Source organism: Amphimedon queenslandica, unplaced genomic scaffold (genome assembly GCF_000090795.2).
Source record: "Amphimedon queenslandica unplaced genomic scaffold, v1.1 AMPQUscaffold_13506, whole genome shotgun sequence".
Lineage (NCBI taxonomy): Eukaryota > Metazoa > Porifera > Demospongiae > Haplosclerida > Niphatidae > Amphimedon > Amphimedon queenslandica.
The window spans coordinates 225,092-249,086 of NW_003546258.1; the positions used below are offsets into that span (position 1 = coordinate 225,092).

The following is a 23,995-nucleotide window of genomic DNA, read 5'->3' on the forward strand; positions in this document are numbered from 1 at the left end:
TGAAATTGATTATTATCATCAAGTATCATTATCCTTTGTTATTATTACGTATGATTATGATTTGTTGTTTCTCTGGCTCATTGACCAAATTTTTGGCCGGAGTTAGTAGCTCACGTGATCGATTATTATTAGAAAAAATTTTAAATTGAATCTTTAAAGTGCTAATTAATTATTCATAGTTCGAGGCCAAATACATAGTCATATATTTCACCTTGCCACTTGTGGAATTCCAATCCCACATCACATCCTTCGGATGTTCGAGGGATTATTAATTATACAATTAAGTGTACAGGGTCTTTGGCAACTTTAAAATTTGAAACAAAATGAAATTTTGATCGGAATTTGAAACACAACATCAGAATATATACACTGTATACATATATGTATCAGAAAAAAATTATAAAAATGAAGAACTCTTTCCTTTCCATTTTTGGTGAAATTTGGCCTAAATCCCTGTACTATATAGTACAGGGACTTTGACCCGATTTTTGAGCAACTTTAAAAATTCATTAAAAATCTAATTTTGATCGGAATCAATTCAAACTTAAAACAAAACATAAGTACATGTATATGTATCAGAAAAAGTTATAAAAATGGAAAATTCTCTCCTTTCCATTTTTGGCGAAAATTGTCCAAAGTCCCTGTACTATAGTACAGGGACTTTGACCCGATTTTTGAGCAACTTTAAAAATTCATAAAAAATCTAATTTTGATCAGAATCAATTCAAACTTGAAACACAACATAAGTACATGTATATGTATCAGAAAAAGTTATAAAAATGGAGAATTCTCTCTTTTCCATTTTTGGCGAAAATTGTCCAAAGTCCCTGTACTATAGTACAGGGACTTTGACCCGATTTTTGAGCAACTTTAAAAATTCATAAAAAATCTAATTTTGATCGGAATCAATTCAAACTTGAAACACAACATAAGAACATGTATATGTATCAGAAAAAGTTATAAAAATGGAGAATTCTCTCTTTTCCATTTTTGGCGAAAATTGTCCAAAGTCCCTGTACTATAGTACAGGGACTTTGACCCAATTTTTCAACAACTTTAAAAATTCATAAAAAATCTAATTTTGATCAGAATCAATTCAAACTTGAAACACAACATACTGTGTAAGTACATGTATATTTATCAGAAAAAGTTATAAAAATGGAGAAGTCTCTCTTTTCTATTTTTGGCGAAAATTGTCTAAAGTCCCTGTACTATAGTACAGGGACTTTGACCCAATTTTTGAGTATAACTTTAAAAATTCGTAAAAAATCCAATTTCGACCAAAATGAGTCATAAAAATCGAGAATCATTTTACCTTTCTTTCTTTGTTCTGCTGCAAGTTTTTCCAATTTTCTAGCAGTTGCCAAAGTTGCAGCTTTTACAGTTTCCATGACAACGTTTGTCCTCTGTGTGGCGTAGTTATTAGGCGAGACCGGTCTATCGGTGAGAGTGCTAGCAGCGACCAGTTCCCGCCTTAGGACGTCCTCTATCTCCTTCACAATGGACTCGTGATGCTAGAGAAAAGAAGAAGTGAATATCTGATGCATTAGCATGTTATGTGCTAATGCATCATATATTATTATAGGATGCAATGAAGCAGTAGAACTGAATATATTGGCTAAGTTATATTGTTGGCAATTCCTTAAAAATTGGCTTTTACATATACAAATTGGCAATTTAGTCATTGAGTATGCTCAAAACAAAATGACAAATTTATATTGATGAATACTCACTGCAGTTACTAATCCACTAATATTGCTTAATTCGCTGTTAATATTTACAGGTATACATGCTTAAGGTATGTATGTACCTCTCCTTCTGAAGGAGTAATACTTCCATCGTTGCTTGTGTCCGTTAGATCTTTAAGCATCTTGTTTTCTTCCTGGGAATTCCAAACAAAGACATCAAACAAAAATAAACACTTTTACACAGACAGACAGAAACTGTGTTGCATTGACAGAGAGACTTGGTTAAGAATAACACGCGACTTACTTGTGCATTTCTCAATAAAGTGTGAACTGTATCGTATTTTTCATGCCATTCCAACAACTGAGAGGGAGAAAATGAAACATAGAAATGGGACATACAAAATTAATGTTATATTTTAATTTAATTTTAATTTTGATACTCACTTCAATGCTGGCATGCTTCAGCTCGTTTTGACTTTCAGACAGTTTCAGATTAAGTTCTTCGTTCTCATCCATAAGCATAAACCTTGATTCCTTGAGTGAGTCATTGTCTAGTTTATATTCTCCTAATTTAACTTGAAGCTGGTGAGTCTTTTCTTCCTGAGCTTCAGCAGCTGCTTGAGACTCAAGCAACTGTTCTTTAGCTTCAGCTGATAACAGAGAGAGAGAGAGAGGAAAATATTAAAATGGATAATAAAATTACATTACTATCATAGAAAATTTAATTACATAATGGTAATGTGTGTGGGTATATTATGGATATTATTAACAAGATATTAACAAGATGTGGATCCAACTTTGGCAATAGTTGCACAAATATTAAAGCTGTCATTCATTAATACGCATGCTCAAAAATTGCTTAAATGAGACACCATTTTATTAAAAAACTACTGCCTAAAGCAGCTTCTTTCTCCCTCCATCTCTTACTCAATTGTCGGACGCATTGCTCAACGAAAACTTTATCAGCCTGAGCCTTCGACTCTGCCTCTTGCTCCAGTCGTACTTTCTCATCCCACAACTCCTGGTTATCTTTCTTTAATTGAGAGTTTTCTTCGCTAAGATTCGCTGCCCATTCCGGGACCTTCTCCTCCCCATTCTTCCCCCTTTGCTCCTCGTCTTGATCAGCCTGTACATAATAAAGACTCAGTAGTGACTCTTTTGTAGCGAGCTCGTGTCTCGCTTGCTTAAGATTCCGATCTAAAGTACTTGATTGATCTGTGAGGCGTGTTACTTCTTTTTCTAAAACCCCGACCCTCTTCGAGAGGGCTAGGCCTATCTTTGCCGATAACTGGAGGTCCTTCTCAGCCTGATAGAGCTGCTCTTGAAGGTAGACAGGATCTGTTTCGTGAGACCCACTAATAAAACTACGACAGACTAAGACATTTTAATATAATGAATAATAATAATAAACTATTTATTTTCTTACCAAGAGACGAAAGCGTATCAATCGCTGGGTTGAAGGGTTCGTGAGTTGGTGAAACCTCTGCTAAGGGTTCTGACAACATTGGGAGACCTTCACCAGTTCCTATCAGAGACTGCTCTACATTAAAAGTCCCACTACTACTGTTGGCAGTGACTCCTCCCCCATCAGTGACATTATTAGAGTCACTGCTAGTGCTAACAGGTGTAATGGCAGGAGCGGAGATTGAAGAGAGGGAGGGATAAGGTCCCGAGGAAGGGAGGAGTAAGTTGTTCCGCTCCACGAGAGAAGCCAATAGAGACTCGGTTGATTCTAGCGCTTTTCTCACTTTCACTTTGGAAGAAGATGCCGCCATGTTGTGGGAGACTGTACCAACTCATTTAATATTCATTCACGCATATCAATTAATTACTGGTGTCAATGAATAATAATGATTTTACCAAAATGAAAGATAATGATTAATGAAAAAAAGTATAATAAATGAGAGTCATTTTGAGCCATTGCTGGTAAATCTTGCAGGCTCACGGACCTGAGGTATTGGCAACTGTTTTCCACTTAACCCGCGACCTCTCCCACGTCCCATAGTAATGGGAGGTACCTCCTGTGAGGCTGCCACGCCCCTTGGAATGTTCATACGGGGAACAAAAACGTCTGATTTAACTATGCCAGCTGGAATGTTTGGTTGCTCTGGGAGATGAGCTGAAGTAATAGGAATGGAAAACTTGGGACAAAAGTGATCGGATAAGACAAAACTAGAAAAGAAAGAGGGAGAGAAAAGAGAAAGACATACTCCGTATAAAAAAACTTAAACTATAACGTACGTATAAATCTTCACAGTACTCATTGAACAGAATTTGTTTTCTTCTTTGTCATGTAATTTACACTTGATTCCGGTCTCATAGTCATAGGAAGAAGTGTTCAAGAGTCCTTCTGTGACATATATCAATGTCAGGGAACTCCGTCCACTTGAAGAAGCAAGAGCATCCCACTGCATTATAAGTAATTCTAGCTCATATACTTGATCAATGAAAAATTCAACACCTTATGGAGGAGAGAGGAGGAGGAGGAGGAAGGGAGAAAGAAAGAGTGTGTGTGTTGTTGCATTGTTTATGTAACGAACCAGCTTTTCTAGCTAGCCACTTTAGCATAAAGTCTACCCTTTCAGACACATCTCTCTACACAACAACAAAAATAACAAAAACTAATTACTCCCTTTTTATGATTCCTACTATTATCATCTATAACAACATTATCTTTATTTATACTTTAGCAAAAAGTAATGGCTCAATCGGGCCTTTTCTGTGCGTCTCAATAAAGTGTTGCATTTCAGCTAGTATAAGACGATAGTCTTTTCTTGATTGGCCAGGGAGGCCATCTACCGGTAGCATATGTGTCTGATCACTCTGGCTCTGAGCCACATACCTGTACCAGAATGAAAGTATCAAATAATAGGAATGAAAATATCTGGTAACCTGTATCCAATAGGTATTGGTCCAGGGTGTATAAAGCAGTGATAATTATGCTTTGAGCCTTCAGTAAGTGAGTAGGCACAGATGGCCAATTCACAAGGCAGCCATCTGTCAGACTCAAGTTCCTTCAAAGTGCACTGGGGCTGTATGTCAAACAGGAATATGGTTTGATCAGTGGCACCTGTGATTGAGAATGTGAAGCAACAAGTTAAGGAAGCAGTTGCATATTTCAAGTTAGTTTCAGTTGCGTATACATATTTACAAACTTGTTAATATTGATGTCCTTATAAAGTCAATTTGAACAAATAGTTTAATAATAATAATAATGATTGCATTACAAACCTCTCTTGGATGTAAACAAAGATTTTAAAATCTCCGCCTGCCTCCTTCTCTTTTCCTCCAGCTCTGCCGCCAAATCCCTGCGTTCCTAAAAACCTCAAACGTTAACGATGGTAAGAGCCACTAGACGAGGCATACCGATAGAAGCTCTCCTGTACAGTCCATCTTACCAGCTCTGGGTGGCCTTGATGGATCAATGACTGGTGTGGGGTTCCTCTTCTCATGTTTGGCACGAATGTGATATGGAGCTTTCTCGGCATCGGAGAGTTGCTATGAGTAAAAATATTCGTATCTTAGTGATAAACGTAAAACTGAAAAATTCGATAATAATTCGAGATCTACGTCCCTGGTTACCCAGTTCTAATGATTACAAACACCAGCCTATACTATATTACTATTATTATTACATAATAGATACACTGGATTACATAATCCCCAGCTGGTGTATTATTATCATAACTCACGCTCCATTTTGGCCCAGCAATAGCAGACATTTGTGGCATTGGCACGTTTCTCCCCTGCCTTCTTAGCTCTTCTTGCATGTCGAGCATGTAAAAGAAGAAAGCGTTTCTCTGTTTCTTTTTGCTGCTCATTCTCTCTACTTAAGACAAAACTGTCAAGTCAGCAACACAGAAATTAACAAAAATAGCCAAAATAAAATAGCTTGCCAAGCCAACCTAGCACAGTGACCTAGCAGACCTACTGAGTACAGACCACGTGGTATCACGTGACACAAAATGGCTGATGCCAACAAGCACACACTAAAGTTCTTGCAAGAGGCACAGAACATTGTTCCAGCTGGTTCTGCTCCGTTCCTTGAACTAGGGTAAGGAATTAGCACATTATGAATAAATTTTATTAGATTTATTGTAGAAAGAACCTGCAGAAATTTATTGGAAATGATGCAAGTTTGATGAGAAAAGGTGGGGTTTGAATTTTAAAGTGTAAATGATTAATTATTTTAGGATCTTTCCTTCAAAACTGTCCGTTCTGCTACTCACTCCTCCTTCCTTCCCTTGCAACGATTTCTACTGTTAGCAGAAAGAGATTAAAGAAAAGCAAACGACATTTCCCTGTGTTAAACATAATAGCTTCAACACAGCCAGCATCATCAGGACAATCATTTGTTAAAAAGCAGAAAATCAAACATTTCATAGTATGCAACTATTTGTAATCACAAATTAATGCTTTATAATGCTTGTTTTATTTCAGAAAATACATTGCAAGGTTTGCAAAAGGACTCATCTCATACCATTCTCTCAAAAGAAATCTCTTCCTTCATCAAAACCATGTCCCAGGACTCCTTCCTCTGTAAAATCTACACCAAATCGTCGACGCTCTCTTGATCTCAAAAGTCTCCTCAGACAGACTACCCCAAAGACCCCATCAACCCCTTCGTTATTAGACTTTCTATATACATGATTTATAGTGCAAACTCAATAAAAATTATTATATATAACATTTATAAGCTACTAAGCGATTTCACTAAATGTTATCTCTCTAGCTGAGAGTTTGTATAACCTCTGACCAACTGGGACTTGCAATCTGTTCATTTCCTGTGTAGAGATAGTAGATAGTATAGAATTCAATTAAAAATTAATTTGTTGTAAAATTACCTTTTGGACTTGAACTAATACCTTCTCGGTGATACACCCATAATAAATGTTACTGTAAAATTTTTAAGATTATATGAAAATCTTATAAAGAAAAAACTAACCGTTTTAATGGAATAAAACCTAAAAATTTAGAAGATAATATTAAAAGAGATTTGAATGAGAAAATGACTGACTTCTTTTGCTGATGTCATCAATAAATTTCTCAGCTGAGACATGGCTAAGGTAATATATCCTATCATCAAACGAAAGAGCTAAAAGGTTTCCGCGAGAGTCTTTCAAAAATAACGCAAAATCTCCAACTTTTAAACTAAAATAATCAGTAAGAGAGTGAAAAACATAGTAGCAGACTTATATAAACTTACTTTGTGACTGTAATAACATTTGGTAAACTCTTTAGAGAAAGAAAAAACAGTGATTTCTATTCAAATTAACTGAACTGCCTTACTTGACTATCATACATTGATTTTCTCATTCGCTTATAGTCTCTTTCAAGCTCTGATTCCCGCTGCTTATGCTCCTCTCTCTCAAGGAACAGTTGCTTCTGGAGCCCCTCAACAGCCGCTTTAAGAGCCACTACCTGTCCCTGGAAATCAGCTCCAATACTTGCAATCGGTGGATTCAAACTTAACTCAATATCTGAAGTTCTAGGGTCTGGAGTGATGCGAGTTACAATATCTGATTGAGTAGATTGGCTGTGCATAATGGTGGGGTCAGTTTGAGAACGCTTGTCAGTAAATATTGGTTTAAAAAGTAAATTAGTTTGTGTCTGAGCATCAAAAGGAATAATACAACCAGAGCCAGCCTGACTGTAACTATTTGTAGTTGAATTGGTTCTAGTCTGAGTATTTGCTGTTAATACCAATGGTGAAAACTGCATTTTAAATTCAGATGTTGCTGCACCAGCTTGAACAGATTTATCACATCCTTCACTAATAATTCTTAACTTTTGATCAGCTCTCCTTAAGCTTACTTCAGTCTCTACTCCAACATTCTTTGAGTTAAAACAATCATTTTTATATTCTGTCTGAGTACAAGCATTGCAATGTAACAATCTAAGCTCCTCACTGATTTCAGTGCTAGAATTATGAACCATCAATACAACTTGTGTGCTTGCATCTTGACCAACATTAATAGGCGTTTGAGACCCCATGTCTATTACCGGACTGAGACTGGTTCTGATGGTTTGGGTTTCAGTCTCTCTCAAGATATGGGTTCGAGTCTGTACAGATTGATCCCTCAGCAAGTTATGGATCCTCTTATTATCAATACATGTATCTTCACCTTCAGTCTGAGTACCAGTTGTAGAAGTCAAACAAAGATCTTCCCTATAGCAAGAGAAATGAAACAATATATTAATAATCACATTGTACTTGATAAATTCCTCATTAAGAGGTGCGAATGCACCAAGTAACCCATTTAAGTCTTCAGTAGGAAGAGAGCAAATATCTTCATCAAATTTTTTAGGTACAGAATTCTGATGAAAAAAGGAAATAATTCTATGATAAATATTAATGATAATTACAATGAGGCGAGGCAGTCTATCTGTAAATGATGGGAATAACGAAAAAACAAAATGTTGTCCACATTTGTCAAAGAATTGTTGTCTCCTAATCTTCTCTTTCTGTCTAAGTGCCTCAAATCTCTGGAATACCTTTTCTCCTTCCTATAAATTAATATCAATTAAGTCAACAGTTACATGTTCAACAATGCTTGAATGACTTACTTCAACAAAATATTTTTTAAACATTTTTCTTAGTTGGATCTCCTCCAATATGCAAGACAGCATATCAGGTGCAGCACATATCTGCTCAAGGACTTCAAACTTTCTTCTAAGAAGCTGAATTTGACCCGAATAAAGCTGAAGTTTTGAATCTATTTTTGTCATCTCTTGCTGTAGCTCTGCCAATGACTGGAGGCCAGATCTAATCCTCTCTCTCATAGCATTTCTTTCCTCATTTAGCTCGCAGACCGAGTTTTCGAGTTTTTGGTGATTTGAGTTCATAAGTTTGAGGAGTTGACAGTTGCTCAAACTGATGCTTGCCAGCGTGCCAGCATCTCCACTATTTAATCCTTTCTGTACAGTTGCATGAAGGCTCTAGTATAAAAAGAAAAAGTATCATTGTAATTACATTCGTGACTATTTTACTTGTGATGTTGATTTTTGCTCATTACTAATGTGACTCAAATCTTTCACTTGTAGTGAAATTCTCTCTTGTGTTTCTCTTTGATATAAATCATCAGCTAATCCTAAGGATAGCATGACAATAGATAAGCATGGACATGAACATTAACATAAACCCCGTTTACACTACAAACCAGTTTGGATCAAAGCAGTTTAGAAACCAGCTTAATTGTGTCCACAGTAACTGTGGTTGAATAGGTTTACAATGCTACATTGTATACATTGCTTAAACCAGTTTGATTATCTCAAACCACCTCCTGAGGTGGTTTAGATAAGTTGGTTTAAACCACATTGAAATTGTCCACATGTAAACTGATTTATTTCTAAACCGGTTCCAAACCGCTTTAAGGGCATAGTGTAAACAGGGCTTATAATGTTAATTGCACCTGTTAGTCTAGATGCTGTTTGCTTCAGCTCATCTAACATTTTCACATCAACCTGTATAATAACGATCAATTTAATTAATTGATTAATCAATTAACTAATTACCTGCTGCAGTGCTGTTTGACATTCTTTCAGTAGTTCCTCAAGGCTACTGTGTTCATCCTGCAAGTTAATCCAGTTGTACAGTGTATGTGTTTCTTCACCAAACACACTCCTATCCATAAATGAAGGAAGAGAGACTTTCTTTAATAATTCCAGTTGCTCTGGTGTCCTGAGGAGACAACACAAAAGTCAATATTACAAAATAAAGTTTAGTAAAATCTATGCTAACTTTTCTATTAGCATCTCAAATCCATTAAGAGACTCTTTAAAATTTAAAAGGACTACATCTAAATTTTTTTGGTGCTTACTAAATGTCCTGTGGTAAAAATACAAGCAAATAAATGTAAGCCACAGCATTGATGAATTTTTAAAATGTATTTTTATACTTTTGCATTGAAGAGAAATTCTGTAATAATGCTAGCCAGCCTGACCATAATAATCGTCTGCTTGCTTGTAGTTCTAATGAAGTAGTTATTAGCTTTGACCCTTCTCTAGAAAACTCTTGTGCCAGCTCCGTCTGCTGCCTTAACATTCCAAAAGATGGAGAGGCAGATATTCGAGATAGCTTCTGTTCCAAATGAACGTTTCTCTTAAATGTACTGTCATCTTTTAATTTTGGACTGATGCCGGGACGAAAATAGACAAAAAACGGTCTCTCCTCCTATTAATAATCCAACAAATTAATACACAAATAATACAAAATTAAACTAATGGTGAATACACAGTATATACACATTTTGATGATGAATTTCTAGTAAATTTTTTGGAAGAGGAAACTGGCCCGAGATTAGACGTGTTTTCATAAAATATTACTATGAAGTTTATCAATTATAAAAACACCTATAAATCCACAATCCAGCTTCTGAATAGACAGCTTCTCTTGAAATTATGTCTACATTTATGTATCAAGTCTTCATTCTCTTACTGTTCCTCCATCATAATGACCCAGAATCTCGTGAGCCTCTAATAACTGTCCTTTGCCAGTGAGTAATATAACATCTTTGCTTGTCACTTTTGACTGGTGGGCCAATGACGCCTGTAAGGCAGACACACTGGACAATAGAGAAAGAAATACGCAAAATACATGTGTGGTAAACAAAGGAGGAAGTATTGTCAAGTCTTACTTTTCTGTTGGAGGCAAGTCTTCTGAAAGTGATTGTCCTTGTGGGACGAGGAAAACTCGAAGCATTTTTGTAAGTAGAGAGAAAGAGAAATAATCTGAAGTAAAGTAATACGCCTCAGTTTGCCTGATGAAATCAGTAACAACTTGTCAGCATTTTTAAGGTGATTTTTATTTATAACTGGGCGTGGCTAATCAATCATGAGCTATGAGCTATAAAAATTAAATGAATTAATTGATCAAATCCATCTTCCCAATCTTGCAGAGTATAGACCTAATATTAATTAAAAATAGAGTAATGTTTTTACAAGTGGCTCAAAAATTTGCATTATTGACTATAGTACAAGGTGAAGGGTATTTCATCAAAAATGACAAGGAGAAAATTCTCCATTTTTATATTTTCTCTGATATGTATGCATGTACTAATGTTGTATTTCAATTTTGAGCTCATTCCAATCAAAATTGGATTTTTCACAAATTTTTAAATGTGTGCCTAAGACCAAGTACTATAGTACATGCAGCTATAGGAGAGCTCCCATCTTTACAGGAGATATATCTACATGTGCATGTTCTTATGCCCTAACTGACCTCATGTCTTCTATTATAATGTCATTTCCTCATCATCTGGGTCAAGTGAAGGCTCTGGGTTTTTGGTCCAAACTGTTATAGGAAGGTCCTATCAGCAAATAAAAATATAAAAAATACAACATTGTTAGACATACCTTTAGATTTGAAATATGAAACAGGTGCAATGATGTGTCATTGAAGACATCATCAGATGAACACAATGATGCATTAAATGGTAACTCCTTAAATAAACCTTTAATCTATAAAATCATTTATAATTATTATACGTAATAAATCTATACAGTATTACTTCTCTTAAGTAATATCCTTTAGATGTAAGCTCTGCATCAGTTAATCTACAAAAAGGCAATAATAATAATAATAATAATAATAATAATACCTCTTTTATTTTATTTTTTACTTTAAGTAATAGTCAGAGAAACTGTTGCCAATTATGCAACAATTTGACAGTTTCTCTGGGCTCCAGTTAGCATACAGTAAGTTGTTGTATAATGCTAGGCCACAGTGAGGCATGTAGAAGAGAGTCTGAGCATGAGCAATGTGTCTACAATGCTAAAAAATAAAATAGAAATAAAACCAAAAATAGCATTAAAAAGCCATATACCATATACACAAAGCAGCATTGAAATTGAAAATTGAGTGTACAATAAAAAAACAGGATTATTTAAATTATGGTGTTATTCTTTACTTCATTGAATCCTATGTTAATGAGTCCCAGCTTTTCTAATACTACCAGTTCATTCTCTTGTAGAATTGGATCATATATAAGAATGTCTTCAACCTATCAAGTATTAAAATAGTCTATCGCATGTGTTGCAATGTACTTTGTGTAGAAATGTTTCTATTAGTAATAAAATGGCTGCAACTTGATACTGAGCTGTAGTGCTTTCTTCGATGCTACCTGTTCCATAGCAGATAACATTCTTCACTTCAGAGAGTTCTTTAAAGTTTAGAGCTGAAAAAATAAAATAAATTTGCTTTTAAATTTTGCTTTGTATTACCTTTTATAAAGTTATTTGCTTTAAGTTCTTCCCTGCACAATCACTAACATGCATATCATTGTTACTTTTATTATATTGTACTTTCTTTGAAGGATTCTCTTGTACAGTATATCCCCTCTACCAGTCTCTGATATACTCTCAATGCATCCTTCTTTAGCATGGCCTCCTTTCTCTTTTCCTTTTTTCTTCTTCTTAGCACACAATCTATGTCCCTTAGTAACTGTAACAAAACCATCACTCATCATAAGCCTCGCCTACATTTAATTAGGCCTCTCGCCCACAAGGCATGGCGGCAATTAAGAATAGATCTAAGCAATTAATCCTCCAATTATGGCTACCTCGATGGCTACTACAAGAAATTTGCTTTCTTTTTGTTATTGTCACAGTTGGAGAGGGCTTGAAACAGGAATAAAGGCACTTCCTGGCGCTAAAATATACCTCCCGTCTGCCGAAGTGAAGAAATCCAGTAATTCTATAGCTGTGCTTACAGGATGGGCCATGAGTTCTCATAGAGCCCTAGGAAAATATTCACAAATATACACAGAATCAGGTATACCCTCTCTCTGCCTCACTCCTAGTCTATTGGAGCTATGGAGCTCAAGAAAAGGAGACACATTAACTCTAAAGATCATTGATTATTTAACAGGAAGCAAAGAACCAGAAGTTCCCGTTAATGTTGTATTCCACCTGTTTTCAGGCACACCAGGTATCATACTACCAGCTTTAACAAACCAGCTATCAGCAGGTGGTTCTAACGTTAATGTAAAAGGTATCATTATTGATAGTGGCCCAGTTGAATTTATATACACGAGTGGAAAGAGAGCCCTTCAACTTGCAAAATTGAATAAAATTGTTTATTATATAGCTGGCTTGGGTGGAACGACATTTGATTTGTTAGTCGGAAGAAAGAAAAGGGCAGAACTGGTAGAAGCTATGCACAGCCCAGCTCTCTCTTCTATCCCTCAGCTGTATCTTAATTCAGAATCTGACACAGTGTGCCCTCCAGAGAGAGTGAAACGTTTGGTTGAAGAACAGAGGAGAATGGGTAGAGATGTTCACCATTTTTCATGGAGTGACTCTCAGCATGTTAGGCTTTATCTTGACCACCCTGTTGAGTATGAATCACGAATCGAATCATTTTTAAAGACAATTAAACTTACCACTTGAACTCAATACTGTTTCATGTTGTACTATATAGCATAGTAATGAATCAGTTTCTTTTGATGTATGGAGATATAACTTTAATTATTTTAACTAAAATAATATTATCAAAAATAATTTAATGTCATTGCTTTAATACATGCTATTATAATAAAATAAAATAACAACAAAAATAACTTTATAGATATATATTATACACAAACACTTGGGCACACCTTTTTTTATAAATATTAATTGAGAGAGAGAGTCTGAAAAAATAACAGTTTAACTATAAATAATATTTAAATTTGCTAAAACGCAAAAACTAGGAAATAACAGTAGCCCCTCCATTTTCCTCTCCTCCACCTCCTTCCTCTCCGATACTTGGCAGTGTGACATTAGCATCAGACTCAAGTTGAGCCTCGTGGAATGACGAACGTGACGATATGCTACTCACAGAGACGGAGTTTTTAAACGAGTACCTCTGATGGTGAGGGAGTGCAACTTCGCTAGTGTAATATTGTTCTTTTTCTCTTTTCTCTTTTTCAAATTCGTCTTCAAGTTTCTGTCTCCTGTTTGAGAGGTCTCTCTTCCATTCTTTGAGATCAGCTGAGTGCTGCTCGTCTTTCTCTTGAATCTTCTTTGTCTCTTGTTGGGTCAAAGTCAGCTTCTTCTCGTTCTGTGCAAAGAGAAATTCAAATAATATGTACAAGTAGCTCTTAACAAACCAGCTCAAAGTAAGAAGTTAACTTTGAACTATTTTTATCATAAAATAGAAGCTTAAAACTCGATCATATTTATTTGGCTGCCTTAACACTGTTAGGCAAACTGTGGTTAGATAATTGGCAGAAGGTACACAATTGAAATTAGTACTATAACAAAACAAAAATAATAAGTTTTCCCTGACCTGTATTTCAACCATTTCTCTTATGTTGTTCTCCATTTCGGCTTTTTGTGTCTCAAGATCGCGAGTGTGTTTTTCTTTCATTAAAGATCTCTCACTCTCTTCCTTTATAATATATCTCTGCTCAAGCTAAGAAAGAACAATAGGACAGCTAAATTAATACGTTATGTCACAAATGTTTCTACTTTTTTGAGTTTCGCTTTGTCCTCAGCAGTTCTTCTGAGTCCCATGGTCTTCCTTAACTCGTTTAGTTGGACCTTAAACTCTGCATTGAGTTGCTTTGGCAGCTGCTTCTTTTCAAACAATTGGGTCTGTTTCAACTCGTCCAGTCGGAAATTATCCCGCCTCAACTGCTGATCATACTCCTACAAACAATTATCAATAATTTGTGTGGGCGTGAAAAATATTAATTACATGTAACGAGGGCATGAATATCATTATTTATTATACTTGTAGCTAACCTTTTGGTGTCTCATTTGCATTTGATGTCGCTGCATGTGAAAAGCTTCCCTGACCTGTTGTTTCTGGAGCTGATGCTGCTCTTGTTTGTGACGCATTTCCAGTTCCCACTGGTCATTCTCACGTCCTTATAAGGAAGGTAAAATGATATAGAGGGGCTGGATTTCGTTACTTCTTTTTATGTCTTGCGTCTCGAGTAAATATTTCAACTCAGCCTCTTTCATTCTTGATCGTTGGTCTCCAAGTAGCTGTCCCATTTCTCTGTCAAATTGTCCGTCCAGTTGAGACTGAAAGTGTACATCTTGCTCAACTTTACGAGCATCAAAACTTTCCTTCCACTAAAAATAATAAATATTGTTAATAATAATTATTATTATTATTAATAATAATATGCTAATAATAATAGTAGTATTGTTATACTGATAATATACTAATAATATTCAATAACTAGTATACCTCAGCTGTCCTTTTCTTAAGCTCTTTCTTTGGCGTTTCCTTCTCAATTTTCTTCTTTTCTTCTTTCTCGTCTTTCTTTTGATTTTCACGATAACGCTTCAACTCTTTAGACTATATAAAAAGCATAATATATTCAGCTAAGTCCATCTAGCACTAGATACTCTACCTGATCTGCCTTAAGCTGTTTCGTTCTTGCTTTATACTCCTGTATCTGCTGCTGCTCAAGTTTCTCTAACTCTTTCATCGATTTCTTCTGTAAACTGTCCAGCTCTGACTGATATCTTTGCTTTAGCTCCTTCAAAAAAAACACATATCTCTCTCATCTACCTCATTTCTCCAACCCTTCCCTTCCTGTTCTTTCTTTCTCTCCCCCCCCCCCTCTCTTTCTCTTCTTTTCTCTTCTCCTCCTACTTGTTGCTCTGCCTCGAGTTTCTTGTCTTGTGTTTCCCTCTCACTAGTTATTTTATTAAAGAATTCTGTTGCTTCCTTCATCTCTTGTCTCTGAAGGATTTTCATTTCTCTCAGATCTTGTTTCCTATTATTAATTATTGGTAGTAATCAACTAGTCAACCAAGCAACAGTAGACAATACACCAGTTGGTTCTTATGCATGCATGCAGGTGCTAACTATTACTGCATAACTGTCAAAATTGTCATTTAACACGTTTTGAAAATTATCAGGAACAAATAATTATATTTTAACTTTTAAGCCATGTACACATAGATACACATGCATGTACATGTACATGTACATACACTGTACATTACATATACACATGTACATACATACATACATGTACATGTACGTTCCTGTAGTACCTCATCTGTTGATATTTCCTGTTGTCCTGTAGTTTTTGAGTTGCCAGTGCAGTAGTTGACTCTGTCTCTTTTGATGAGTTCTGCACCTGGACGATGTGAGTCGTTTCTGTTGTAACCTCCTTCCCATCGACTTTAAATTTACGCTGTCTCCTCAAAGTGGAGTAATGCCAATCAGAAGGAGACTATAGAGAGAGTTTACTAATAAAAGGCCAAGAACAATAATATATTCACATACTTCTGTGGATAAATCATCTCTGTCAAGAGCAGCAATTAAATTAGAAGCAGAAGAATCAGCTTCTTTACTAGTTCCTCCTTCTTGCGTTTTATCTCCTCCCTTGATAGCAGGTTCTTCTTTCACTTCTACTTCTTCGTTCTTTCCCTCTCCTTCTCCTTTCGCCTCTTCACTAGGAGGAGGAGGAGTAGTAGAAGATGGTTCCACTTCCTCTTTGACAGGAGTTTGAGGAACTTCATCATCAATCATAGTCACCTCTGGAGACTCTAGATCAGTCTTAGCAGGAGAAAGTGGAGGAGTGCCTGGTTCTGTACCCTATACCATACACAGGAATAAACCACACCCACTTAATTAATAAACCCAATAACTCACAGAGTCAGATTCTTTAGCAGTAGCTGCAATATCTTCAGGCAGATCCTCAATGACCTCCTCAACAGGAGCCCGTACCTCACAGTAGAGCAACCTCAAGGGGAGATAGTCATTAACTGAACTGATGAACGAGTGAGAGAGAAGGTCTCTTGAAGAGGATCTCTGACTTGGAGCTTTAACAAGACATTTTGACAAGAAATCGTTGAAGTCTTTCGACCAGTGAGAGGGCACGGCGAGAATCGGAGGCTCGGAGCGAGTGATTCTTATGAGTACTCTCATTGGGTTGGTCTCGTGGTAAGGAGGGAACATGTCAGCCATTTCAATAAGAGTAATCCCGGCACTCCAGACATCAGCCTTCACTCCGTATGGCTCCTCTTTTATGGCTTCACAAGCAACAACTTCTGGAGCCATCCTTATAAAGAGAGGGAGAGAGGAAGAGGATGCTATTAAATAATACAAGTGTGTCATTTGGTTACCAATATGGCGTTCCGATGAAAGTATATCTCTTTTCTCTTTGCTTCAATATGGCCGACACTCCAAAATCACCTTTTAAGAGATAAACAAAACAAACAAATTAATAAATAAAAACACAATTAATAACACACACACACACACACAAATACACACACACACACACACACACACACACACACTTATACATGTACATGTATATGTATCTCTTAATGTATAACACACAATCACCTTTCCCTTACCTAATCTAATAGATCCATCAGGACAAAGAAGGATGTTCCCAGCTTTTAAATCGCGGTGAATGATACGTTGATCATGCAGAAATACCAAACCCTACATGTATACATGCAAAAATGGCGTATTATTATTATTAATATTATAATTTACTTCAAAGAGTTGCTTTGTGATGCACTGTATCTGCACTTCAGTGAGACCTTTCTCCAATTCTAATTAACAAAAAGAAAGGAGTACATGTACACGTACATGTATGTTCGTTAATGGCCATAGCAATAGGGTTTATTGCCCTTACCTAATATGATGTCATCAATGGCCCCTCCTGGGCAAAACTCAATAAAAATCTAATTAAAAAAAGATATAAATTATGCGCCTCCTTCTCTCCCACCCTTTCATGCTTCTCGCTTCTCAACCTCCCTCTTCCCTCCCCCCTCTCTCCCTCTTCCCTTCCCCTCTCTCCCTCCCTCTCTCTCTCTCCCCTCTCTCTCTCCCTCCCTCTCACCCATAATTGATTATCATAGAAGAAGGCTTGATGGAGTCCAACAATGTTATCATGTTTACATTCCGAGAGTATGTCAATTTCAACCATAAAGTCCTCCATCTCAGTTTCATCAGCAACTGGTACTGTCTTGAGTGCCGCCAACTGTCCAGTCTCCCTGTGTTCAGTCTGAGAGAGAGAGAGAGGGGAGGGGAGGGAGAGAATGAAGAGAGGAGAGAAGAAACAAAGTAAGTCGTAAGCAAACAAACAACCATTATTGCCAGAATTGCCACTATTTCACTCTCTCTTCCCTTTATTTCTCTCTTTCCTTTATTTCTCTCTTTCAAGGTGTTTTCTGTTTTCCTATCTTTACCAAATTATTACACAAGAGAGCAATCCCAACCACAAACAGATGTACCAATATCTCTCCTCACACCAAAACACGATACATGCATAAATACATGTACATGTCATTATGTATGACAAGTAAAATACACGGGCCAAAAGAATAATAATACTTTCTTCTCTTATTTTCACTTACTTTGTAAACTTTTCCAAAAGCGCCATCTCCCAATTCGCTCACTTTGACCCAGTTTTCCATCGGGTCCACGTCTTTGGTGACATTCTTGTACTCTTTAGCTTTGCTCTTTTCCTTGCTACGGAAAAGAGCCTTCAAAAAGGACATCTTGAGCCGGGTTGTACTGTTCCTCTTCTCTTGTTGTGTACGGTTATGTGCGTTTCTCTTTCCCCACACCCTATATATATGGGCGTGGCTGCTCCGAAAATGGGTGGAGCTCATAGTGGAAATTTAATTAGCTACTGGCGCCAATTCGCCCGCCAAGGTCGTTTCTAGTATTTCCCTACCACACAAAAATTAATATTAATTTCATGCAATGATGTTGAAAATTGAAATTTAGTCATTTCCAAGTGACATTGATCTTAGCCTAATGATAAAAAGATGAGGATTATTATAACTATGGTATCTATTACCGCTTCCTAGGGAGTGGAGGGCTATCAAGACAGACACCAACTGTGTCTTGATCTGGTACTTGTAATAATACTAAAAATTAAATATCGTGCACATGTGCCTTTTAAACATATAAATAAAGCTTTTTTGTTAATAATAATAATAATAATAATAATGTCTTTAAAGATAACTAACCGTTTGATCCTAGATCAGGAGTTTTAGCCTATAAAATTGGACCCATTTTAATACTACAATTTCAAAGTGACTAACAGCTGCAACGTTGTCAAGGTTAATGTTGTCACTGGATATGGCTATCTCTTCCTCAGATCCACCAACAACAGCAGCTAAAGGGGTCTACTTAGAGTTAGAGAATTATAATAATATGTGTTTATGTGTATAGCTACCCCAAACAATGGCGATAAAAATGGGTTATCTCCTCCTAGTAATGATATTACATTAGCGTCATTGTTATATTCGAGAGGAATACTTGCCAATTAATGAATCTTTTTTTGATGATTTTGACAAAGGTAACTGAAGACTAATAATAAATAAATAAATAATAATACATTACATGTACATGTATGTAATACTTTCTGATTAACTTCTCTCTCTCCATAACTGGATTGCACTATGAAAGATTATCATACGATAAAAGATTATTCATTTTCCGATCATTACCATGGCCCTTTTGAATTCTTCAACTTGTTCCTGAGCGTCTTCAACAATTCCGTCGTGCTCTGACAAAATGGCTTCCCAATAGCATTTCAACTCTCTCTTTCCATTTATGCCAAATTGCTCCAACGTTTTATCAAGTATTACCTAGACAAACAAAAATATTAATAATACTTAAATATAAGCTCTTTACATTTAATCCTCTTTGATCCGAAGACTTGTTTAAATTTGTTCTCAGTAAACACGAAAACCGTCTCAAATAATCTCCCAGAACATCACTTAAGCAATGCAGTGCTCTTGACATTACCCCTAATTAAACTATTTACTAACCAATGTATTAGTCATGTTATACCATCATAGCCTACATAAAGGGCAGCTGCAGCTACACCTCTTCTTTTTAATAAAGACAAAGACTCCTCATTCAGTCTAACCCACACTGGTAATGATATGTTACTAAAAACAACAACAATGATAATAATAGTAATAATAATAATGATAATAATAATAATAATAATAATAATAATAATAATAATAATAATAATATCACACTTCATTGGCTCTTGATTCTCAGCTTTGTTCCATCTTATTTTGGAGGGAACAGGCCAGTACCTGTTGGGAGGTACAGGTGGAATCAGTGACTCCTAATAATGAAGGATTAAACTGCTCAATGCAAAGTAGCTGTCACTATAATGGGTATTATTCTAATTTTTGGTATTAAAAATTGGTGCTACATGTACATGTACATGTATTTCAATTTTGGACAAAGCAAAAGCTATAGCCCATGGTTTTTTCTGAAAAATGGCTCCAAAATCACCCCAAATTTTTATTACATTTTCTGATACATATTGATGTCCTAATGCTGTGTAGCAAGTTTGAGGTGATTCCGACTTCAATTTTTCAAGTTACAGCCATTTTAAGAAAACGTCAAAATTCTGAAAAATACCCAAGGCTATAGCCCATGGTTTATTTTTAAAAATGGCTCCAAAATCACCCTAAATTTTTATGATACTTTCTGATACACATCGATGTCCTTATGCTATGTAAAAAGTTTGAGTTGATTCTGACAAATAAATTTCGAGTTATGAGCATTTTTGCAAAGGCTATATATAGTCCATAAATTTTTCAAAAAAAATGACTCAAAAATCACCAACAACTTTTAGTCCATAGATCCCTAGTATTATAATAATGGTCTTACTCTGTTCTCTATGGTTTGAGGTAGTCTTGAATTGAGGATCAACTGCTTCATCTCATCAATGTACTCCCTCAAATCAATTATATGCAATATGGCATTACCTTTCCCTACATTCTTTGGATAATCTATACTCTCTTGCAAGATACTTAGAAAATAAAAGAAACACACGCACAATAAAAATAATAGTACACAATAGTAATCATAAATTTTTAGTAACGCCAAACACTACACGAATATAATCACAATTCAACAAAAAATATTCATTATTTATTTATTTTTAAAACTCCTCCTACTTTGCTGTCTGGTCAGTATGAGATGCTACAGGTGGTATATGGGCTGTTACTGGTCCTGGCCGCCATTGGTCAGTCCACATTTGCTTCTTTCCTTCATCCCTATCGCTTCCTGACTCAATTTCACCCCACAATGATTCACAGTAGCTCATTTCTTTAATTTTATTTTTGATTTTATAAAGGCGGGGCTTTTTATTATAAACCACGCCCATACAATGGCTGCCCACGTGATGTCCATACGTCGAGGTGCTTGGTCCTTTTTACAGAGAATAAGAGCCAGTTCTTTCAATGTTAGAGCTTCTACTAGTTTAGTAGCGACTCCATCAGCTTCTATTCACAATTTACCATTAACGAGAAGATGCAGTACTTCTACTACTGTTACTGTAGCTACTACTATGGATGAGGCTGGGGATGAGGCATCTTGTAGTGGGTGTGGCTCCATTTTTCACTCATCTGTGCCACAAACTCAAGGCTATCTTCCACCAAACAAGATGGCGTCATTGTTGGAGTCAGATGCCCCGTCTGACAAACCTGTAATATGTCAGCGATGCTTTTACCTGAGGCACTACAACAATCCACTTCACGTCACCCTCCCCCCTGACGATTATTTAAAAAGTTTGTCTCATCTCAAAGACGAAAAGTGTCTGGTTTTAGTCATCATTGACGGAATCGATTTCCCTTCAAGTTTGTTCCCATCCCTTCGCACGTTACTCAATCCTCAATTCTCAAAAGTTTATCTTGTAATTAACAAGATTGATGTGTTGCCTCTGATGGATGAAAGCATGAAAATCAGATTTGAAAGTTATATTAAAACTGAAGCAGAAAAGAGTATTGATCCTGCGACAGTAATTGGCATACATTATGTCAGTGCTAAAACTGGACAAGGGGTAGGATTTTTGACAGATTCTATAACAACAGAATGGGGCAATCGCGGCAATGTCTACCTGCTTGGTTGCACTAATGTCGGAAAATCGTCACTTTTCAAACTTTTGTTGCAATCTTTGTGTGGCGTTCAACCTGGTCAGCTAAAGACAGTCAATGAGATATCTGCTCCATCTCCTACTATATCGCACTGGCCAGGTACAACCATTGGATTGATTAAGTTTCCAATGCTTTCTGTTGGTAAGAGGAAGAGACTGTCATTCCAGGCACATAAGAAAGGTATAACAGTCAAAGAGCTAATAGTGGATCAGTATGCAGCTGATGATGATGATGATGATGATCAATTTGCTGAAGTAGTTAGTAGCAAAAGAGTTTATAGATCGCATAACAATAATTCTGAAGTGGAAGAAGTTTTGAAGGACATAGGAATCAATAGGAAGAAGAAGAAGAAGGAGGAGGAGGATAAGAATGAAGAAAAAGGATTGACTTTGCCTGAGAATAGACATTGGCTGCATGACACACCTGGTGCTGTGAATGACATTCAAGTATGAATTATTACTGTAAAGCTAGAGATTTCTGTGGCCCAAAAAATTTCTGTGAATTGCTTTCAAAATGGGTCTCCTGGACTTTATTATTGCAAATTCACTATACCTTTTAATTTCAATTATTTTATTAATTTGTGTACCAAATTTTTGGAGATTAAATCTCTGTCAAATTCACAGAAATTTTTGGGAGCAGAAATTTCTAGCTATATCTTAATTGTTGTTGTTATTTTTGGTTGTATTTAGCATGTTATTGTTAGGCTACTAATCATTTGACAACAAATGAGTTAAGACTAATGTTACCAAAGAAGAGGCTGTCCCCACGTACCATTATATTGAAAGAAGGACAGTCGGTATTCCTTGGAGGATTAGCAAGATTAGACTACATTCAAGTAACGCATTTTGCAATGTATTATATTGTTCTTAATTGATTTAGTCCTATTGTTATTATGAATAGGGAAAGACATCTGCTTATTTCACAATCTTCACTTCATCCTACCTTCCTATTCATACTAGAAGAACAAGAGATGCCGATGAAATGTATAAAAGACATTTAGGACAACCACTACTAAAAGTATAATTTTAAATAAATAATAATTATCATAAATCCTTTTATTACATTTGTGCATGTAGGTGCCTGTGGGTGATGCTGAAAGAATTGATGCATTCCCACCATTGGAGCCAGAGGAGCTTATTATAACTGGGAGGGGTTTTAGCAGCAGTGTCTGTGATATAATATTGTCCAGTGTTGGTTGGGTATGTGTCACGGCTGGGTTGGAACACGAGATCAAGATATTGGCCTATACTCCTAATGGAAAGGGGATTTTCATGAGGTCTCCGTCACTGTTTCCTACAGCAGTGACTGAGAGGGGGAAGAGATCAAAGAAAGGGAACAAGACATACTTTAAAGGGAAGAAGAAATAAAATTTATTATTGATTTTTTTGTTGTAAGTAAAGTACCATATGTGACCTAATAGTCAGGATTGTATGGCTACCGTTTATGTTCTATTAATCTGAATTTATTTGTATAAAATTATATTGTAAAATTAAAAACATGGCGTCCAGTGGTTTGGAGAAAGCTGTTGAATTTTATAAAGAGCTAGAGGCTGCATGGTCAAAGAAAGACATCAAAGCGGTTGGTAAATTGTTACCAAAGCTCAAGATTCATCTCTTATCGCTCTCTTTCCTTCCCACGGGCGACAAAGAATCCGAAATGGACAGCAGACCACTTCTAATAGCCAGGAGCATGCTGGAGATTGGAGCTTTTTGGAGTTTAGAGTGTCGAGACGTCTTCTCCTTTGAGAGATACGTGGCACAACTCAAATCGTATTATTTTGATTATTCCGGAATCTTAAAAGAATCAGATTACATGTACTCCATATTAGGATTAAACCTCATGCATTTACTGGCTCGAAACAGGCTAGGCGAGTTTCACACAGAACTTGAAGTATTTCCGCCCGAGCAGCTCCGTAACGTATATCTCAAGAAACCAATCATGCTTGAGCAGTTCCTAATGGAAGGAAGCTACCACAAGATATATCTCTCCAAGGAAGATATACCTGATCCTTATTACTCTCTCTTTATTGTGAATCTTTTGAACACGATACGTGACGAAATAGCTAAATCAACGGAAAAAGCCTATTCTTCTATTTCTTTCTCCGAAGCATCTCGTCTCCTCATGATTGAAGACGAAGCCGATTTTATTAAATATGCTAACGAGCGTGGGTGGAGTCACGATTTGAATAAGAGGGAGTTTATTTTCAGTAATACAAGTGAGCAGGATAAAGGAGAAGTGGCTGATACCGACTTGCAGTCACCAAGAGTAATAATTCAGCAGTGTCTAGGATATGCACGAGAACTTGAGAAAATAGTTTAATGATAATAATTATGACTAGAACTGTTATTATTTAACTGTAAAGATAATGATTATTTACCCTTATTTTAATTATAAAAGCAACAACAACAACAATAATTTAAAGT

General features: G+C 36.2%; 10 protein-coding genes across 10 annotated transcripts in view; 4 read left to right on the top strand and 6 right to left on the bottom strand.

Moving 5' to 3' along the window:
• LOC105316610 (kinectin-like) overlaps positions 1 to 3,537 on the bottom strand; it is a 5,463-nt gene extending 1,926 nt beyond the window's left edge. Inside the window, exons 1-6 of the mRNA XM_020008811.1 lie at positions 3,115 to 3,537; positions 2,616 to 3,062; positions 2,133 to 2,338; positions 1,993 to 2,049; positions 1,811 to 1,882; positions 1,316 to 1,514 (exon numbers count right to left, since the gene is read on the bottom strand). Of these exons, the coding sequence (XP_019864370.1) occupies positions 1,316 to 1,514; positions 1,811 to 1,882; positions 1,993 to 2,049; positions 2,133 to 2,338; positions 2,616 to 3,062; positions 3,115 to 3,463 (1,330 nt within the window). The 5' untranslated portion in view covers positions 3,464 to 3,537. The remainder of the gene's footprint in view (positions 1 to 1,315; positions 1,515 to 1,810; positions 1,883 to 1,992; positions 2,050 to 2,132; positions 2,339 to 2,615; positions 3,063 to 3,114) is intronic.
• On the bottom strand, positions 3,523 to 5,601 carry LOC105316612 (protein maelstrom homolog). The gene is made up of 8 exons (XM_020008812.1): positions 5,381 to 5,601; positions 5,055 to 5,186; positions 4,920 to 5,004; positions 4,581 to 4,758; positions 4,374 to 4,530; positions 4,229 to 4,283; positions 3,930 to 4,149; positions 3,523 to 3,860 (listed from the first exon to the last, which is right to left on the bottom strand). Exons 1-8 carry the CDS (start codon positions 5,507 to 5,509, stop codon positions 3,596 to 3,598), a joined length of 1,221 nt encoding a protein of 406 aa, XP_019864371.1. The 5' UTR covers positions 5,510 to 5,601; the 3' UTR covers positions 3,523 to 3,595.
• A 40-nt stretch (positions 5,602 to 5,641) lies between these two features.
• On the top strand, positions 5,642 to 6,375 carry LOC105316613 (UPF0711 protein C18orf21-like). The gene is made up of 4 exons (XM_020008813.1): positions 5,642 to 5,742; positions 5,790 to 5,839; positions 5,882 to 6,072; positions 6,129 to 6,375. The coding sequence occupies exons 1-4, from the start codon at positions 5,654 to 5,656 to the stop codon at positions 6,336 to 6,338; spliced, it is 540 nt and encodes a 179-aa protein (XP_019864372.1). The 5' UTR covers positions 5,642 to 5,653; the 3' UTR covers positions 6,339 to 6,375.
• Positions 6,324 to 11,100, bottom strand: LOC100637661 (putative leucine-rich repeat-containing protein DDB_G0290503). The gene is made up of 18 exons (XM_003383884.3): positions 11,043 to 11,100; positions 10,909 to 10,996; positions 10,325 to 10,594; positions 10,126 to 10,252; positions 9,587 to 9,861; positions 9,430 to 9,516; positions 9,204 to 9,369; positions 9,101 to 9,152; positions 8,679 to 8,779; positions 8,256 to 8,627; positions 8,055 to 8,195; positions 7,903 to 8,006; positions 6,978 to 7,857; positions 6,895 to 6,923; positions 6,706 to 6,839; positions 6,634 to 6,652; positions 6,533 to 6,584; positions 6,324 to 6,472 (listed from the first exon to the last, which is right to left on the bottom strand). The coding sequence occupies exons 3-18, from the start codon at positions 10,387 to 10,389 to the stop codon at positions 6,389 to 6,391; spliced, it is 2,688 nt and encodes an 895-aa protein (XP_003383932.1). The 5' UTR covers positions 10,390 to 10,594; positions 10,909 to 10,996; positions 11,043 to 11,100; the 3' UTR covers positions 6,324 to 6,388.
• LOC105316614 (SRR1-like protein) lies at positions 10,922 to 11,421 on the bottom strand. The gene is made up of 4 exons (XM_020008782.1): positions 11,309 to 11,421; positions 11,198 to 11,243; positions 11,043 to 11,147; positions 10,922 to 10,996 (listed from the first exon to the last, which is right to left on the bottom strand). The coding sequence occupies exons 1-4, from the start codon at positions 11,419 to 11,421 to the stop codon at positions 10,922 to 10,924; spliced, it is 339 nt and encodes a 112-aa protein (XP_019864341.1).
• Positions 11,422 to 12,239: 818 nt separating this feature from the next.
• LOC105316615 (transmembrane protein 53-like) lies at positions 12,240 to 13,076 on the top strand. The gene has a single exon (XM_011411653.1). It carries the CDS (start codon positions 12,240 to 12,242, stop codon positions 13,074 to 13,076), a length of 837 nt encoding a protein of 278 aa, XP_011409955.1.
• A 150-nt stretch (positions 13,077 to 13,226) lies between these two features.
• On the bottom strand, positions 13,227 to 18,230 carry LOC100632736 (serine/threonine-protein kinase 10-like). The gene is made up of 17 exons (XM_003383845.3): positions 18,012 to 18,230; positions 17,495 to 17,659; positions 17,288 to 17,336; positions 17,146 to 17,204; positions 17,001 to 17,091; positions 16,764 to 16,833; positions 16,291 to 16,699; positions 15,922 to 16,233; positions 15,687 to 15,868; positions 15,280 to 15,403; positions 15,035 to 15,163; positions 14,869 to 14,979; positions 14,585 to 14,750; positions 14,415 to 14,539; positions 14,139 to 14,318; positions 13,957 to 14,082; positions 13,227 to 13,728 (listed from the first exon to the last, which is right to left on the bottom strand). Exons 1-17 carry the CDS (start codon positions 18,153 to 18,155, stop codon positions 13,375 to 13,377), a joined length of 2,796 nt encoding a protein of 931 aa, XP_003383893.1. The 5' UTR covers positions 18,156 to 18,230; the 3' UTR covers positions 13,227 to 13,374.
• Positions 18,231 to 18,383: 153 nt separating this feature from the next.
• LOC100637785 (uncharacterized) lies at positions 18,384 to 21,033 on the bottom strand. Its single transcript, XM_011411654.2, has 14 exons — positions 20,937 to 21,033; positions 20,595 to 20,847; positions 20,305 to 20,446; positions 19,659 to 19,750; positions 19,462 to 19,562; positions 19,303 to 19,418; positions 19,116 to 19,256; positions 19,028 to 19,065; positions 18,929 to 18,975; positions 18,842 to 18,876; positions 18,708 to 18,791; positions 18,633 to 18,660; positions 18,461 to 18,530; positions 18,384 to 18,414 (listed from the first exon to the last, which is right to left on the bottom strand). The coding sequence occupies exons 1-14, from the start codon at positions 21,031 to 21,033 to the stop codon at positions 18,384 to 18,386; spliced, it is 1,275 nt and encodes a 424-aa protein (XP_011409956.2).
• LOC100637908 (nitric oxide-associated protein 1-like) lies at positions 20,792 to 23,048 on the top strand. The gene is made up of 4 exons (XM_003383886.3): positions 20,792 to 22,018; positions 22,276 to 22,407; positions 22,473 to 22,589; positions 22,649 to 23,048. The coding sequence occupies exons 1-4, from the start codon at positions 20,807 to 20,809 to the stop codon at positions 22,937 to 22,939; spliced, it is 1,752 nt and encodes a 583-aa protein (XP_003383934.1). The 5' UTR covers positions 20,792 to 20,806; the 3' UTR covers positions 22,940 to 23,048.
• On the top strand, positions 22,972 to 23,974 carry LOC100632864 (26S proteasome non-ATPase regulatory subunit 8-like). Its single transcript, XM_003383846.3, has one exon. The coding sequence runs from the start codon at positions 23,070 to 23,072 to the stop codon at positions 23,889 to 23,891; it is 822 nt and encodes a 273-aa protein (XP_003383894.1). The 5' UTR covers positions 22,972 to 23,069; the 3' UTR covers positions 23,892 to 23,974.
• Positions 23,975 to 23,995: the final 21 nt, after the last annotated feature.